This window comes from Ambystoma mexicanum, chromosome 11, assembly GCF_040938575.1.
Source record: "Ambystoma mexicanum isolate Mex_15411 chromosome 11, UKY_AmexF1_1, whole genome shotgun sequence".
Classification (NCBI taxonomy): domain Eukaryota; kingdom Metazoa; phylum Chordata; class Amphibia; order Caudata; family Ambystomatidae; genus Ambystoma; species Ambystoma mexicanum.
The window spans coordinates 1237595313-1237612822 of NC_090934.1; the positions used below are offsets into that span (position 1 = coordinate 1237595313).

Here is a 17510-nt window from a genome sequence, read left to right on the forward strand (position 1 = left end):
AGCCTCGGAGCACGTGCTGGTAGAAGGACCTGACCGGTCCCTCCAGCGCGGGAGAGTCCCTGGGAAGGAGTCTCCCTTGCGGGGTGCGATGGAGAATATTGGCCCTACCTCGGGCCTGGTTCGATGCTTCACGAAGTTCTTGAGATCCTCTGGAAGAGCTCCCTCCACCTGGCTAGTCTGTTTTTCAGCGTCTTCGAGGACAGCGAGTCATACGCCGAACAGGATTGCCAACCTTGGTCTGGGCCAAGGCAACATAGGCAGAGGGCATGAGGGTCTGTGTTGGGAAGAGCCCGTTGCAGGAAGGACACCTGCTGAAACCTGTAGAAGTCGACATGCGCCGGGGAAGAGCGTGACGCCTGAGAACTGAGTACCTGAATGATAGAAAAGACCAAAAAGACCAAGAAGTAGTATCCGTGCATGGAATTACATGGCCGAAACCAAACCCAGGAGCACTGGTTAATTTGGCACGCTGCTGTCGAAGCAGAAAAGGGGCCTGAGGTGTGGCACCAGAAGGCGGAGTCGGGGAAGCGCATGCTCCCTGGGACGCACCCCCGCGCGCCTCTAAATTTAAAGGGGAAGAAGGGTTTTTTCTGGTGAAAAAGGTTCAGTCTCCCGTCCCTTGGAAGGGACGCCCATACAGTATGGAGGAAAGGGAACGGGACGTAAGAGTAAGGTAAGTAAAGTCCATTTCACTTTACTACTCTTGGGAACAGTAGTTCACCCAGGAGAAGTTATTTAAACCTTATGAGAAATCCAAAGGACTTCTCTGTGGCACTGCACTGAAGGTGCTGTGTGTCAATACAAAAGGTATTGTCAGACTCCAAAAACAAAGAAACAGTGTCCAAATCAGATCAATAACACATGAGTAAGAAAAAGGTCTCACACCATTGAGTATAAAAATGAAAAAGTCCTAAAGTCCAGCAAAAGAGCTGGGTTTCTGGAAGGTTGAAGGGAATTAGCACAGAAATGAGAATTCTCCCCAACAGAGTACAAAAGAACATGAAATCTATTTTGGATTGTACTTCTTCATCCGAGCTTTATTTTAAAATTCTGAAAAGGGCTTGGATGACTTTTGTAGCCTACATATCTGAGTTGTGTACATTTTCCTTTTTGTGAGAGTTTTTTTTCCTCACAAATTCGGAAGATGCTGCCTTTTATAAAGAATCATAGTGCATTTCGCCCATTCCTACAGGTTAAATCGCACACTAGAAATCTTTTTGAGCAACAAAGCATAAAGAGACTGGAAAGGATACCCCCACGATAACTGAACTAACACATTAAGCACGCTAAGCTAATAAGAGGCAAGCATCTACATATCCAAGCGCTGAAAGCAATTTTACAAATACAATTATTTAAAAACAAAATCATAGCATTGTACGGCACAAATCTGAGAATGGCTTAAGTAAATTCAGCAGCAATTACTTGACCATTTTCAGCAGTGCATGTCTATGCACACCTAACTTATTCTGTAAATCTTTGCAAGTATAACGAGAGCTAACAAAGTTGTATACACTTGTTCATGCAAAATATAGAAGGACAGAACTATTGAAGTACCCAATTCAAACGTTGTCCCATGAGCGGTCATGCTCCATGTGCTTGATCTCCGACCTTTGGTAACCATCACAGAAAATTCATACAAAGTATTTGGTTTGAGCCCAGTAACTAAATAGCCCAGAATTGTTGTGTTCGCCATCTGAAAGAAAAATAACAGTTACATCAGACATGTCATACCCATTTGACATACACCCACCATTGTTATAAATGTCTTATCATAGCACCACCATCTAAACTCCTGTTGTATGTGCACCCACCCCCTCAACTCTCCAATTGGGCCCACATTATATGCTTACTGGACAGGCTGTCTGCCCATGCCGATCAACACTTTCCTTTAACCACTTGCCTCCCTACTCTTACTATGCCAACTGCTCGCCCCCTTCCTATGCCAGTCTCTTTGTCTTTAAGACTAAGCCACTGTATTCACATAACCTTTGATTAAGCACTCTTGCTCTTCACTTCACCTGCCCACTTTCCTTACAGATGGATGCGACAAGGTGTCATTTATGCCCCTTTCTTTCCCCTTCCAGAAACCTACATCCTTCTACCATTATTGGTCCCCTTTAGCCTGAAACTATGAATCTTGAACAGTCTGTGCCCCAAACGGCCTATTTTCTCTGCCCAAGTCTACTCGTTTTCTTTTTGTCCAAATCGCTTTTTACTTCAGCAGATTCTTCATCTCTCATGATCCCATTCCCTCCATCTGTGCTCGTTCTACACATTTTCATCTGTGCTGATGCTCCTCTCCTTCCTACCCATGTATCTCTCCCCTCCCATCTGAACACCTGTCCTCACAATACCCATAACACTCCTATATCTCCTCCCACCCCACTTCATTCTCTATCTATTCTAAACTCATCAAAAAACACTTCCCGCCAACCTCGTTTAAACCTGCTACATTCGTTAAAGTACAAAGGCTTCTGCTTTCGGCAGTGACATACAGTACCTTGAGCCTCTCCTTTCAGTTGGAGGTGCCTCTTTAGTTGCAGTTCTGACCTGCAACTTATATACATGCCCATCCGTTCACATCATAACACATCAGCCCTCTGTCATCACCTTCTCCCCCTGCCCTTTCATGCTGGTGGTTATTCTCCACACACAACCAGTTCAGGGAATCTACCAGGGAAATCCTGGCACCCTCCAGTCAAGGTGTGCCTACTCTATAATGTATTATCACCATGGGCAGCTTGACTCCCTAATGTACTGTTGGCACAATAAGCCTCAGAGCCATTTCACGTTACCATTCCCTAAAAAGAGCAATGGAAAATATCTTTTAGGCAACTTTCCCTCCATAGTCTATGCCCCCCCCCCTCCACTCCCCAAACGTTTTGCTTTAGTTTTACACCTTTTCCTGACTTTTTGCAGGCAATTGCCATTTACTATGGGGAAACCGACTATCCTTCAGACTATCAGTACTGGGAAACTAGGTTTCCCTTTCGTCTTTTGACATATTACCAGTTTTGGGAGCTTTTTCATATTGCACAAAGCATCTTTCAAAGCAGTGCAATGAGGATATTTTTCTATCACCCTAGGCTTGCCCCCAAAAGATATTTGGTTACTTTTAAAGGTGCCTAAAATCAAGCTGGTGGCATCAGTTTCATTTATACCCTTTATGCTGTATTTTTAGTTGGTTATCTACAAAAAGAAGTTCGATTCCTAAAAGGTGCCAAACACACATGGGTATCCTATCTAAAAGTTAAGTAATACTCTAATACTCAAAAAATACTAATTCGATTGGTCATACAGAGTTCATTTAAAAAAGTCATAAAAATGATCAGATCACATAAAACAATCAACCTTAAAACAACACAAGTGAATCATCCTAAATAGGTTCTCATCTTACATTCGATATTTGGTCAAACACGTGTGGGCTAATCACACTGAGTTCCCTTAGCCTAAGATGTTTTTTTGGCCATTTCATATTTTGACTTTCCAGATTCCCAACTTGTACAAGTTTCTGTCCCATTAGCACAACAATGTAGGACATTCTTCAGGGGTGTGAAGTATCTTGTGTCGATTCTATTCAAGATGAAACCGTCTTTACAAGACGACGAAGGTTTGGTAATACAATGTACCCTGTTAATAAAAAGGAGGCACTATATTACTCCCTCATGTCACAATACTAGTCCGTTAATTAAACTGGCTGTGTAACCCTTATCCCCATAAGGGTGAAAAAGCATGTTATTAATTACATACCTCTCTGACTCGAGGGATCAATATCCTGGAGTCTTCTCTAACCTTGATTGGTTAATTTGACAGCAAAATTCCAATTACTTTAGAAATTGATGACTTGTTTCCTCCATCTTCTGTCCTAATATACAACACATATTGGTATTAGACCCATATTGGCCTGTAATGTATCATCATATCCTGCTTTCGTAAATAAAGGTCTTTCAGCCGTTTTGAGAACAGTGTATTTTTAGTTGGGACATTCGGGTTTACCGCCTTTGGCTACGAACTGTGGCTAGTGTCCAAAGATGGCCATTTTGTTCATTGCCTTCTTCCTGCCTTCTCAGGTCAGAGATTCCTTTTATGGTCACACTGTGTGTGTGTATGGGCTCAGAAAGTGGGCTGGGACAGTCTGGTTCCACTCCACATATTGGTGCCAGTATGTCGAGTGCATGCATTGGTCAGCCCCAGAGTGGTCCCTGATTGGACCAATGCTGATGTGCATGAGTGGTGTAGATCCTTGCTATTCGAGGGTTGAGTTTGATCTCTAATTGAATTTAGGCAACTACAATGAGTCCTGCAGCCATTTCCGGCAGATCAGAAGAGGAGCCAAGTATCCTGTGTAGCTGTGCAGACAGAAGACTCGAGGATGAATCCTGCAGAGGCCTGGCTACTATTGTTGCTGCTGTTCCGGTGAAGCCCTGGTGGACTACCTGATCTCACAAGACCTTTGCGGGTGCTTCGACCCTTTGGACTGGTAGGACCAACCAGTCTGGATGCCTTCTCGTGATACAGCAATCTGGAGCCTTCGTAAGTGTCCCTGGACCACCCGGAGGACTGACCAGATCTGGTTTGGGCTACCCTGCTAGAAGCGTTGCTGTTCCACATTTGTCTCGAACTAATCCTACAAGTCTCCTTCCTGCCACGTTTCTTTCTTTGTTCGCAACTAGGTGAGACGCCTGCTGTCGCCCGTGTGTGAGTGTCCTGAAGAACCCTTCATCGGTGCCTGCTGCCCTTCACCACGGGAAAGGGTTGTACTCAGCTCCTGGAACAGACGGGAAACTTGCTAGCACCCACCGCTCCAGGGCATCTTCTACAAGATCCAACAGCGGGAAAACCTACCTCCAGAGACCCCCATTCGACCTGCTAAGTCCTTTGGGTAAATCAGAGTAGGGGTGGTGAGTAGTTGCAATACTTACCGGTGCCCCCATCTTCTCCATTATAAAGTTTGTGAAGAACTGATTTATATTCCATTCCATTGTTTTTAACACGTTTGTTGAAAAAGCTGTTCTAGAAGCTAGAAAAAGTAATTTACTTACCTGTAAATCCCTTTCAAAGACTTCTGGAACAATCTTCACACCTACAGGAATATTTACTAACTGTTGTCCCAACATCTAAAGGGTACTTTGGGTACTTTTTGGCACATTCAACTTAGGGTTGGACTCAAAGTTAGGGCTTCGATTCCTGTGTACTGGTTACACAATTGCTCAACTACTTACCTTTCCTTCCAGGTATTGGAATGAATTGTATTAACCCACTGTGACTGCATCTATGTTTTATATTTAAAGTGTTGTGTGATATTACCTGCTTGATTTATTTTTCTAGTGCGTTTTTGGGCCTACAATAGAGTATTTTTTATACTTCTTGTCAAAGTGTAATCATTGTACATTTCACAGTGTCTACTCATTGTGGAGCGCTAACCCCTATTGCCTCTCCCGAGACTTAACCTTGACCACTCTCCACACTTGCCTTGATTGGGTTTGGCTAAACTCCTAGAGGCCCCCATTCCCTATAACTAGGGTGGCCTCCTAAAATCTGTCTGTTAGGGGAGTTTTCCTAAAGTCCCACTTGGTGCAAGACTTTAGTAAGATATCCCAATGGTTTGTAGAATCCCACCACACCCCCCAACTCTTAGTATCAGTCTGTACTCGTCAGGACCTTGGTAGAGTGGCAGACCAGTCAGGCTGATCGTAAGAGGAAGATGTGAGCTGTAGCAAGTACACTGTACCTAGCTACTACTGCACATCAAAGAAATACTTGCACATATATTTATATTAAAATATAGATTATATTCACACAAGAGTCACTGTTAAATACTTAGCACAATAAACCAACACACATACGTATACTTTACAATACTTTCAAAAGGCCACTTAGTTGGTAGTTGCTGAACACAACTGTTTCAGGAGTTTGACAGGCCTACTGTACTATCGGTAATAACGTGCATCCACAGAGTAATACACTAATTGCATTTAGTCAGCATGCACATAATACAGTGATTTTTTTGGTAAGTACAACAGTTGGTTAGTGTTCTCCTAGCAGAGCTTCAGGTTCTAGAGGCAGTTTTGCAGCACAGCAAGTGTTTCAAAGTCAAAAGTGCAACCCTATCTACAAGGCAGTTTGAAGCGGCTTAAAGTCTTGCAAAGCAGTAGAAATCAAAAGTTCCTGTGAATACTCATTCTCTAGGAAGGATGATACAAGAAGGCCAAATAACGTTGAGACCCTGTGAAAGGACTCACTAATGGGACACAAGCAGCAGCTAGAGTCAGAGGTAAGATGGGGTTGCCCAGGACACCTCTACATGCACTCCAATGCTTTGGAGCGACTTTCTGGAACCGGGCAAGCAATATCTTTTCCCACATAGTACCTTAGGTTAGAAGAACATGTTTGTGGTGGATGCTCTGCGATGTTACAGCTCTGGACCCGACCTCAAGATTCTTTGGTCTGATGACGAAAGGCAGGACAATGGACAGGATCTTTCAGCAGCAGTCTCGAGCGAGGACCTCTGGCACGACTTTCATAAACTTCTTTGGTCACTCTGCGGTTTTGCCGCCTTTTCTGCAGCACGAACTAAGGGCCCGGTCAATCTTCTTCGGTTTCTGCACTCTGATGTGGGGGTCTGGTCGAGTTGTATCGCGTCTCTGTAATTTTCTTGAGGGCTCAGCAAAAAAACTTGGACGGATTCGACCTTTCCACGAGGATGCACTCGAAATGGTCAGCAGGTCTCCTGGTATTGGGGTTCCGCAGCTCCGTAAACTCACAGGACCTCTGCAGATGGCTCAAATAAAAGTTAGTCTTGGTACTGGTTACCACCAGTCAAAGGAAAGAGACCTTTTCTGAGTTCCTCTGTCGCACAGGAAACTGGGTCAGGACAGCAGTTGTCGCTTCACAGTGTTGCAAAGGGTCTGCAGCACCTCTCATCCCTTCTTCGGTTACTTCAGCTTCAAGTGGTCAACTTGCTTTTCACTCCAGGAGCCTCACCTTTTATAAAGTTCCAGCACATACTCCTCTTCAATCTCTCAGCATTTTACAGAAAGGGGCATTTGGCTGTCCAATCAGGACAGCCAGAACCCCCAAGCCCTGTGGGAAATGGACCTTTTCAGGCTCTCTGGCAGACAAAGGATAGAGGGGGTGGAAAATTCCTCCCCCACTTGCTCCCTGCCTAGACACTGGAGCCTAAGCTGGGACACCCAAGGGTTTCGAGCCAAATGGAAAATGCACACACAGGCCTACCCCTCCTAGTATGGTAAAAGGGCTAACGAAGAACAACCACGCTAGTAATGGCAAAAAAAAGAAGAGAAGCCCCAAGTTAGCACTTGGGTGCCCTAATTGTGCACTACCGAGGCTAGGAACAGCCTGCAGTACAAAAATGACAATAGTTGGTAGAACATGTCCACTGTCACCAGCCATAACTAGGAGATTGTCTATGTGACTGGAAAGTCACAAGAGCAGAGAGAAGGGATATACTAGGTATCCCTTGGCACTCTAATGAAGGTGGTGTGTGCCAATCTCTCAGACTAACGTTTTAGGAGCGATACTAAGGAGTATCTCTCTATCCTCAAGAACAGTTACTTTAGGATAGAGAAAAGAATCTCAAAGGAGGACCCCAAGTGTCCCTGGCAACACTGCGCATAAGGAGTGGTGTGCTGCAATAGTTAAATACTGATGCCTTTAAAATACAAAGAAAAAGGCTCCACTCATCCAGAACTTCAGAAAAAGCTCCAAAAGTCCAGCAAAAAGTGCTGGGGGGAGGGGGGTGTCTCCCTAGGCGAGGGGATGAAGCATAACAATTAAATCTCCCCAACTCTGTCCACCAGGCCATATTTTAGAAATCCATATCAATAGGCATCACGATAGAGTCCGTTATCTCAAATCGTATATGCTGCCCATACAGAATGAGAACATGCTCCGACATCTCTGGAAGCATGTCGACTAGTCTGTGTAACCACCAGACATCAATAAGTTGACACACAAACTCAAATTGTTTAAAAACAAGTGATTATTTTCATGCCTACTGAAACCTGGCTACAGGAACATACTCGTCTTGCCTTACATTCTGTTCCATCAAATTATATAATGTTGAATGTAAACAGACAAAATAAGGTTGGTGGTGTAGCATTTTTGCTCAACCAGTCCGTCACCTCACTATTTAAAATCAGCAGCTTTCCTCATTTGAATCTGCCATGCTGAAATTGACTCTTAATCCCACTACCACTATAATGCTTTACAGACCATCTGATGGCGACCTGTCCCGATTTTAATTGTGAACTTCATGAGATGTTGCTCTCTGTACTAATACTAAATGTGTCATTGCTGGTGACTTTAACCTGGGATTTAATGATAAAGGGGACAAAAGAAGCCATTGACTATTCAAACCTACAAGAAATGGGGTTTACGCAGTATGTTTTGGGTCCCACTCATAGTGCGTCAGACTTTAGACTGGGTACTGTGATAAATCTGAGGATGTTGTCACTTCTTCCTGTGGTGAGGGGGCTGACAGACTTTCCACCTTTCCCATGGGGCTAGGGTGTGCATCCACAGTACAATAATCTCCCTGGGGGAGGAGCACAGAGGGAGGATCAAACGAGGAGAGAGACGCCACATATGGCAAAAGGGACTATCATTCTCAGGTAACAAGGTATTCTTCTGCCTTGATAAGCCCAATCCCTACTCGAATACCAAATCCTGCCCTCTAGTAGGGAGCTCCAATATACTCTGTTGCAAGGTTTACCACCACAACACACTTGACAAACCTGAAATATTCAAGCATCCAAAGTATCTCGCTTCAAGGGGGGAAACTAGTACTGGGACAAAGATCATCACTTCGAGGAAACAAAGGGAGTGGTCTAGTTTATTTCGATATGTCAATTGCCGGAATGGAGGCAGCTGGTCGACGCAAGAGTTCAAAAGGAACTCAGTTGATTAACAGCTGAGACTAGGCTGAGGGAGATGAGCCTCCCTACAACATGCCTCAGGAGAGCGGGTCTCTGAGGAGGTACAGTGGGTTGCCTGCACCGGGCAGACAGAGGGAAGCCAAACAGGAAGCCACAGAGCAAGTTAGAGGAAAGCCTGATGAAGGTACACGTTGGAAGGACCAGGTGGGTTGGTGCCAGTACTTACCCCAAGGCAACCTGAGCTCTGGTGAACCATGCGCAAGAAAGGACGCCCACTGGGAGGAGACACCGCCTGAAGCGCTCAAGACCCCACCGCTCTCCAGGAAGCTCCCAGAGCTTCAGCAAGCAACACAGACTGGGGAACAGCTGGTACCGTTCAAGAAGAGAACAGGTATGCAGATTTAATAGTAGTTGTTGGAGGTCCAGGGAAGCTCAAGAGTGAACCTAAGAAACAGAAGAGGGCCTGGGACCCGACAGAGAATCCAAGACAGTTACTTACTTGGCAGGAAAGTGAACCAAGGGGGAGTAATGCCGCTGTGTGAGTTTGGGACCAGCACCCATATCAGAAACCAATGTCTAAAGTCAAGAGGGTCTGGGACCCTATGAAAGATATTTGTTTGGAATCACTCAGTTTGGCAAGAGAATATGCCAAGCCACCTTTACGAGTTTAACTAGCAGCCACATAGAAGATTGGAAAATGGGGGGACAAAGACCCTGGGAATTATAAAGTGAATCCTATACTTGACTGAGAAGGAACCAGAGTTAATAGGATATAACGAATGGAAATATAACAGACTTTACTTTATCAGTCATCCAGCATCTTAAGAGAAGAATAAATCCAGGGGAAAGGAGCGCCACACCAGTCTTGGAACTTTGTGGTTTTGAACATTTCTTTTCAACTCTTTACTGCCAGCGCACATTGGAACGTTTCTATTTTTTGAGTACACCAAGAACACCGTTTTTTAAGTAAAGAATATCCTTGCACAGTTAACTTACATTGTAAGTGTTAGGGACAGAAGTAGGTTTTTGACACAACAGTGATAGACACTTTACTTGCAGACTTCCTGATATTAGTCTGCTTTGAGGCAGGGAGCCCACTTATAGCATTTAGGGATAGAGCGACTTTTTTAAAACTATTTTGGGTTAATAAAAGTCTTTGCCCAAAAATATGCCACCACTGTGTCAGACTCGTACTTCTGTACCCTTACAGTACTTACAAATAACATTTGTTCATCTGCTGTTGAAATTCTTCTGTTTTTGGTCTGGTCATTCCTTGGTGACTTTTGATATCTCCATCGGCCCTTTAACCAAGGTGAAGACAGACACATACGACCTAAAGCCATAATTTAAGGAAAATCACGGAGGTCTTCTGCACCAGACTCAATTGCTCCTTTGGTTGCTAGAACGGTGTGACCATGTACTGCACATAAAGCATGGTTATCTGAAAATCAGAGATCCGAGGACAAAGCGCGAGGCTGAGCGTAAATGGATCAAAACAAAAAGCGGAGTATGACCATTGTTTGCACAAAGGGGCCACAGCCAACTATAAGCAGGGCATTTTAAATGCCAAAAGATCATACTTTGATATGTACAATCTGCAAACAAAGTCTAGTTGTAGTGAACTGTTTTCTGTGTTACACGATGAAAGTCCTATTCCCAATATTAATTTGCCTGATCCTAGTACCAAGTTCTGTACCACCATTATAAAAAAAACAATGGTAAAACCAAGACACTCTGGAATAAATGCAGCGTCAAATATTCCTTTTGTTGCTTGCCATTGTTGTGCGCCACCATGGGGGTGTTGACGCATCTACAGAACGCTGTTTTATTTCAGAAAAGTCAGTGAGCAGGAAGTTGTGGAAGCACTAAATATTTTGAAGCCCATCACCTGTGCCATTGACTTCTGTCCAACCATCAAGGTGAATGGACTTTCTGCATTGCTTACACTGCCACTTTGTGCCTTTGTTAATTCACTAAAAGAAATTTGTGTTACCCCACTTTTGAAAAAAAAGCCTTTTCTCGATGCAACAGATCTTGTACTAAAACAAAAAGGTCTGATTAAGTTGCTCGACTATCTTGCATATAAACAAATGCAAGGTCACATTGATGCAAATGGCCTTCTGGGGTTGCATCAGTCTGGCTATCGTAAGTCATATTGAACTGAAATGGTCATGCTTAATCTCCAGTCATCTATTCTTCAGTTAATGGAACAAGGCAAGGCTGGTTGTCTTATATTTCTTGACCTGCAGGCTGCTTTTGTCCTTGTGGACTTTCAGATTATAACAGACTGATCAAGGTTCCAAGATTTAGTCCTGATGCTGCTATGTGGATTATGCCCTGTTTTAAAGGAAAGAACCTCCAGGGCAGAGCTGGGTCAGTTCTCTTCCCCTGATGTTTCACTTGGATGTTGTGTTCCACAGGGCTCTACAATGGCCCCCCTACTCTAATATTTTCATGAAGCCTCTTAAATTATCTTTTTGAAGATGGCCTTTCGTTTGAGAATTATGCTGATGAGATTCTGATGGAGCTGGCGGGTGATCATCAAACCGATTCTACAGCATTTCATTCGATTTTTTTCAAAAGTACAAAACTGGATGACTGCCAATGGCCTGTGTCTTAATTCTGGAAAGACTCAATTACTGTTATTTTCCTCTGCTGCCAAAGCAAAATGTTTTGATACAGCCTATGATTCTTTTATTGTTGATGACTGCCCTATTAAAACTCTGTAAAGCTCAGTCACTTGGCGTTACTCTTGCTAAAACTAAATATATGGCTGAACATATTGCCACAATTAGCTCTTGTAGCTATCATTTTAGGATTCAGAGACAGTTATGTCCCTTGCTGTCTGCACATCATGGGGCTAAGATTGACAGGGCAATCAATTCCAAAAGTCGAAGTTAACACTTTGCTTGCAGGGGGCCAACAAGACAGACATTAAACATCTACAGGTGATGCAGAATACTGCTGCCTGGTTGGTTGTGAATATTCTTAGTTGCCAGCACATTTCGCCCACCATAAGAAAATTGCTTTGGCTTCCAGTTGTAGCACGAATTAAGTGTTGAGCACTACTCGTAAGTGTATACATGGCAGTGCTCCACAGTACCTGAAGAATCGCATTACTCTATAGACCTTGCAGGCAATTGCGCTCTTCCATTAAATCGCTTAGTCAAACTCCTCGTTTTAAGATGGCGCACTGTGGAGATCGCTCATTCGATGTCATAGCACCACATTTATGGAATCAGCTTCCCCCTGAACTAAGACTTGCCACAGAGTTACCAACATTCAAGAAGAGACTCACAACGTTGCTCTTCTGTTAGTATTTGTTCTCACTGTATTATTTGATTTTGGATCTTGCTTTTCGGCTTCTATGCGTTCAGCGCATTACAAATAAATTGATAATAATGAATGGGGATGTGTAACAGGCCAGCGTTTTCACCCATGATCCATAGCAGAACATGCCCAGAGTTCAAAATAGACAAACTGCACCCTTATTTCTTGCTCAATAAGTCATTCACAATGTGGTTGGGAATCGCCTGCAGCTACAAAAAACACTTGTGTGAGGGTAAACCCCTACAACCAGAGCAACACCAAATGTGACACCTTGTTTCCTCGGTCTTTACTCCCACATACCAACAAGGGAGGAATACAGCAAATGCTTCTGGGGAGGGAAGGCAAAGAAGGACAATACACAAGAAGTTGATTTGTCTTCTTTTCTTCAGCTCTCCTTACAACATAAATTCACTGAACAAAATTAAAACAGATCCTGTATCCTAGGAGGTGTGACTATATGCTGACCAATTTGAAGCAAATAGACAACTCAGAACTGAGGGCGCTCCCGAGCGGTGCCAAAAATTGCCTCAAATTAACACTGGTGGCGGCAGGGGCACTTCAAATTGGGGGAATGAGGGGAGGCAGAGAAATGCCAAGAAATGCCAAGAAAGATTGCTATAAAACACCAGCCCAGACACTGGCACTGTTATGTACTTGGTGTGCCAAGTCCAGGCACAATGAAAGGGTGCTGGAGAGAAGGGTGCCGTCACCAGTCGGTGAGAGATTCCGTCCCGGTATGCGGCACGCAGGTTAGTGGAGGGATGCCTCCAAACCCCCTCCCACACCAAGTTTGTGTGGATGCCCTTTACTGAGGTGAGAGGTCGTCTGCGCAAGGATAATCCTGAGAATAGCCAGGCTGTAACCAATGTAACCAAGGTAGAGCAGGGTGATGGTTGGAAGGATTCCCTGTTGCGCAAGGTAAGTTGGCCTTGTTTATGGTGGGCATGGTGTGGCGCCATGAGGAGGGAGTTGAATAGTTTTTGTTGGGGATAAGTGCAGGCCACATAGAACCAAACCTGTACAATTGCCGATTACTCACATAGGGCGTTAGGATGAAGCGTGGATTGCACTCAGTGTGAAGGTGTCCTCAGAGGGGCTGTGACCGCCAAGTCGGTTCTGTAATGGCTGGGCCCATGGAAAGCTCGAGATCACCCACGATGGAGGATGGGGGCGCATGACTGGTGAACTCTTGTTGAAAAGCCATATTGTTTAGATAAGAAGAGCGACACGTAGAATGATGCTGATGCTGCCCACAGCCATAAGCCACAGCGAGAGCCATGGAGCCACTGCTGAGCCACAGGGAGAGAATAGTGAGCCCACAAGCGGAATATATCCTGGAGAACGGCCTAAAGAAAGGTAACTAGTTGCTTACCCTCTTGGGAGAGCCTGGCCAACTCACTGCTGATAAATGGGCATATAACGAAAAGCAGTGTTAGGCAAGATTGTATGCAGTAACCCTGTGGGAGACTGCACCAGCCTTGGCCTCTTGGCAATTGGTAATCCAACCTTTGGCATAAGTCTGTACTACACAAGTTGGTAGTGTGACTGGGAAGCCAGGTTCATCTCAAGAGGGGTCAATGTGAGCTGTAGGGTTGCAACAGAGTTTCACAGTGACAAGTATCAAATAACACATACTCAAGGTTTCTTGATTAAATAATTATTTATTAAGTTAACAGTTTGAATAAGCCTTCTTTAGAAGGGAGCAAATAAGTAACACTTAAATATACTTAAACATACACTCTCAGCTTCAATAAAACAGTAGACACCCTTTGGGGATAGCACACAGACACTTCTTACACCCGGAGATGACTTCATTGGTTAGGACACTGGACATTGATATATCACTAGTACATTTAAAGCAATACTGAGTTTGATGTCAAAAAGGAAAAGGTTAGGGAAGGAAACCATGTTAAACAAGTTTCTCAAACAGGTAAGCACTTTTGAACCCCCCAATGCAATGTATATTAACCCTTTCCCAGATGTACAAGTAATGACACCGACTTTTTTGAGGGACAAATCAAAACACAAAGTCAGAAGTTAGAAGAGTCTTCAGGGAGCCAAGACAGCCAATGTCAATTGAGCAAAGTCTAGGGGAGGCGAGGCACTTCTTGCAGGTAAGAAGAAAGTCTTGCACAATGTTAGAGTTTTGTAGAAAAATAATCACTTTATGACCACAAGCTGTGAGGCTTGTGATGGGCAAAGCTGCAAGCAACTCTGCAAAAGGCAGCAAATGCAAGTCTCAACTGAGAGAAAGCAAGCTACACACCAAGAGGTAAGCACCCCCACCCCTTAGTTCACAGTACATTAGGTCTGAAGAAATTGGTTCCAGCTGGCTTCTGTTCCTGTTGTATGGCAGATCCTGTTGTTCCTGGGCCTCAGTCGTGGGGACTAGAGGGAAGACGTCTGGGGACTCCTGCACTACGATTCGAAGGTCAGCGGCAGCAAAGGGCATGTTGAGGAGAATTCTCATAAATGTGCCAAATCCCTTCCCCTTAGAGACCCCCCCAGCAAGTTTACTGGATTTTGAGGACTTGTTTTTTTTTACCTGGAGAGATTGAGTCTTTCTTCCCCACTCTCTCGTATTTTTATGTACGTTTTACTTGTGTTCTTTGATTATGGAGTTTTAGACAGCTCCATAGGTATCATCTTTTCATGTGCGTTACACAGCACCCTCAGTGCAGTGACACAGGGAAGCCTGTTAGGCTCTCCCAAGGTTTAAACACCTTCTCTGGGATAAACTACTGTTTCCCAAAGAATCTAGAGTTAAATTGACTTTATTGGTATTTTTAAATTCCTAGACCCGGCACAAAATATCTTCCAATAAAGTGCTGGAGGAGATACCTAGTATCCCCTATGTCTAGAAACTAATGTAGCAGTCAAATGCTACCCTTTCCTATCGAAATGTCTGGTGGCAGTGGTTTTACAACGAACTACCATGATTTTTCCCGACCGCGAACACCAGTAACAAATAATCGCGGGAGCCATGTTTTTCAAGATGGGTGTCTTGAGCCCCCTTTGTTTGAACAGGTCCTGGTCTTTTTTTTTCGCCATTTCTTTTTGTAAAGGTTCTTCTAGAGTTTGTCTCTGCGTGCCAAACCAGGTTTGGTCCCTTTGTTCCTACGCCTTTGGCGGGCTTCAGGACTGAGGACCGCCTCTGGCACCTGAGTGTCTGGGGTGGACAGGAAGTGAGGGAGGTGCCCAAAACTCCCTGTGCTTAGTCTCCTAGGAGACCCAAATGCACTCTGCCATGATTGGCTGGCTGACTATCCAGCAAGGACAGCCACCCTTCTGGCTGAGTGGCAGCTAGGCTGAAATGAATGGGAGAAAACTGCCTTCCAAGCCAAGAGACTTGCCTTTTAAACAGAGTCGACCACTGGAACGAAAGAAACGTAGACGAGCTGGAAGAGGACGGCTGCTGCAACTCCTGGACCGTTGGTTTGCCTGGTGAAGCCCTGCTGCAGGTCCGACAGAGAAGCCCTTCAAGGACGACTTCTCCCTTTGAGTTAGTGCGACCAATCAACTCGTAAGCCACCTGGACACCATTCTAGGAGCTGGTTGTATTTTCCTCAGAGTGCTGCAGGAAACCGAATAGCCAGGGAGAAGGACACCAGTTTGTGTGCTAGACGACAGCTACCGGAATCGAAGATTTGCCAGCTTTGTGACCAGTCCCTGTGCAGCGCAGGAGTCCCCAGACATCCTCCCTCTTGTCCCCACGACTGAGGCTCAGGAACAGAGGTCTTCAGCTGCATCTTGTTCTTCAATATAAGGTACTGTGAATACCCGAACGTGAGAACTTACCTCTCACTGCGAAGGTGCGTGAAACTTTGGCAACTTGCAGGCCTAGTCAGCTTGTGGCCAGACATATGAATGTTTCTTCTATGAGCTACTTCTGAGAACCCTGGCAAAGGCTTTTCCATGTAACTACCAGAACCGTTTTTACCTATACAAGACCCATTGACTTTGGCCTACCTATTGCATTGAATTAACTCCTCTGGTGAACTCAAAACTATTTGCACTTTTTAAGAGTAACTAATATTGGTTTTATTATCGTATGCCTTTTTGCTCCTATTTCAAATGCTCTAAATGCCATTTTGCTCCTCCTTCAAAGTAGTTTAAATGTCTCAGAACCAGATAGTGTGAAGTACTGTAGTATATTTGTGTGTGATATTGATTGCCTCCTTTAGTGAATGTTTTCTGACTGTGTAATAAATTAAGAAGTGTTTTACCAAGAAACCTTGAGTATAAGTGTCTGATTACTTGTGATTGTAGACCTCTGTGCATCAGCCTTACAAGCTCAAATTCCCTCTTGAGATAAGCCTGGCTGCTCAGCTCGCTACCAAAAACTGTGTGGTACAGACTTATACCAAAGGTTGGTTTTGCTGACACCTGTAGTCAAAGTTGTGTGTAGTGGTCCCAGAGGGAACTGCATGCAAACTTTGGCTAACAGGGCAAAGTTCAGATCAACATCACTTCACGGTTTCAGCTTCTCATGAATAGCATCACTGCGGTTCTTGGACACCTTGTGGGCTTTCCTTGCTTCTGTGGTCGAGCACTCTTGAGGTGGCTCAGGCTTGGTCAGACCTGCCTAGAGGGACTCCGGAGGATCTTCCTGGAGCTTAGGTCTGGCTTAAAAACGATGCACTAGATTCTGGTGTTCCTGTCCCCAGGCACTCGGCTCCTGCAGCTGCAATGGAAGTACAGCCAGCAGAGAGAGGGTTTCCAGTGAGTTAGTCTTGCGGTCAATTGGTCCCAACAACCCAAGGGGATAACTCTTCCTTTGCAGGGCTTCTCGTTCAGGCTAATTCAAAGCTTAGGCACTGCAGCAGGGCTTCACAAGGCAAATCAGCAGTCCATGAGTTGCAGCAAGCTTCTCTTCCAAGTTCTTCTTCGGATTTCTTCGCCCAGTGGTCGACTCTACCTTTGTTGCAAAAGAACTCTCCTTTTATGCAGGGTTCTCCCATTATTTCGCAGCCTAGCTGTCACTCACACAGCAGGGTGGCTGTCCTCAAGGACAGCCCGCCGGCCAATAACCTTTGGATGCATTCCAGTAACCAACAAGACTAAGCACATGGAGTTTCGGGCACCTCCCTCGCTTCCTGCCCTGGCAGACACGCTGGAGTCAGAGGTGTGCTTCACCAGTGAACGCTGCCAAAGACCAAACGAAAAAAGGGACCAAACCTGGTTTGGCACGCAAAAAGTAAATCTCAAGAAGGACCTTTACTACAAGAAATGGCGAAAAAAGACGACCAGGGCCATTTTGACAAAATGGGCACCCATGGATTC

At 44.7% G+C, this 17510-nt stretch overlaps 1 protein-coding gene across 9 annotated transcripts in view; it reads right to left on the bottom strand.

Annotated features, from left to right (window-relative positions):
- NEO1 (neogenin 1) overlaps positions 1-17510 on the bottom strand; it is a 1161518-nt gene that overhangs the window by 284351 nt on the left and 859657 nt on the right. For all 9 annotated transcript variants that reach the window (XM_069624609.1, XM_069624607.1, XM_069624606.1 and 6 more), the window contains exon 18: positions 1555-1693. In XM_069624609.1, the coding sequence (XP_069480710.1) occupies positions 1555-1693 (139 nt within the window). The remainder of the gene's footprint in view (positions 1-1554; positions 1694-17510) is intronic.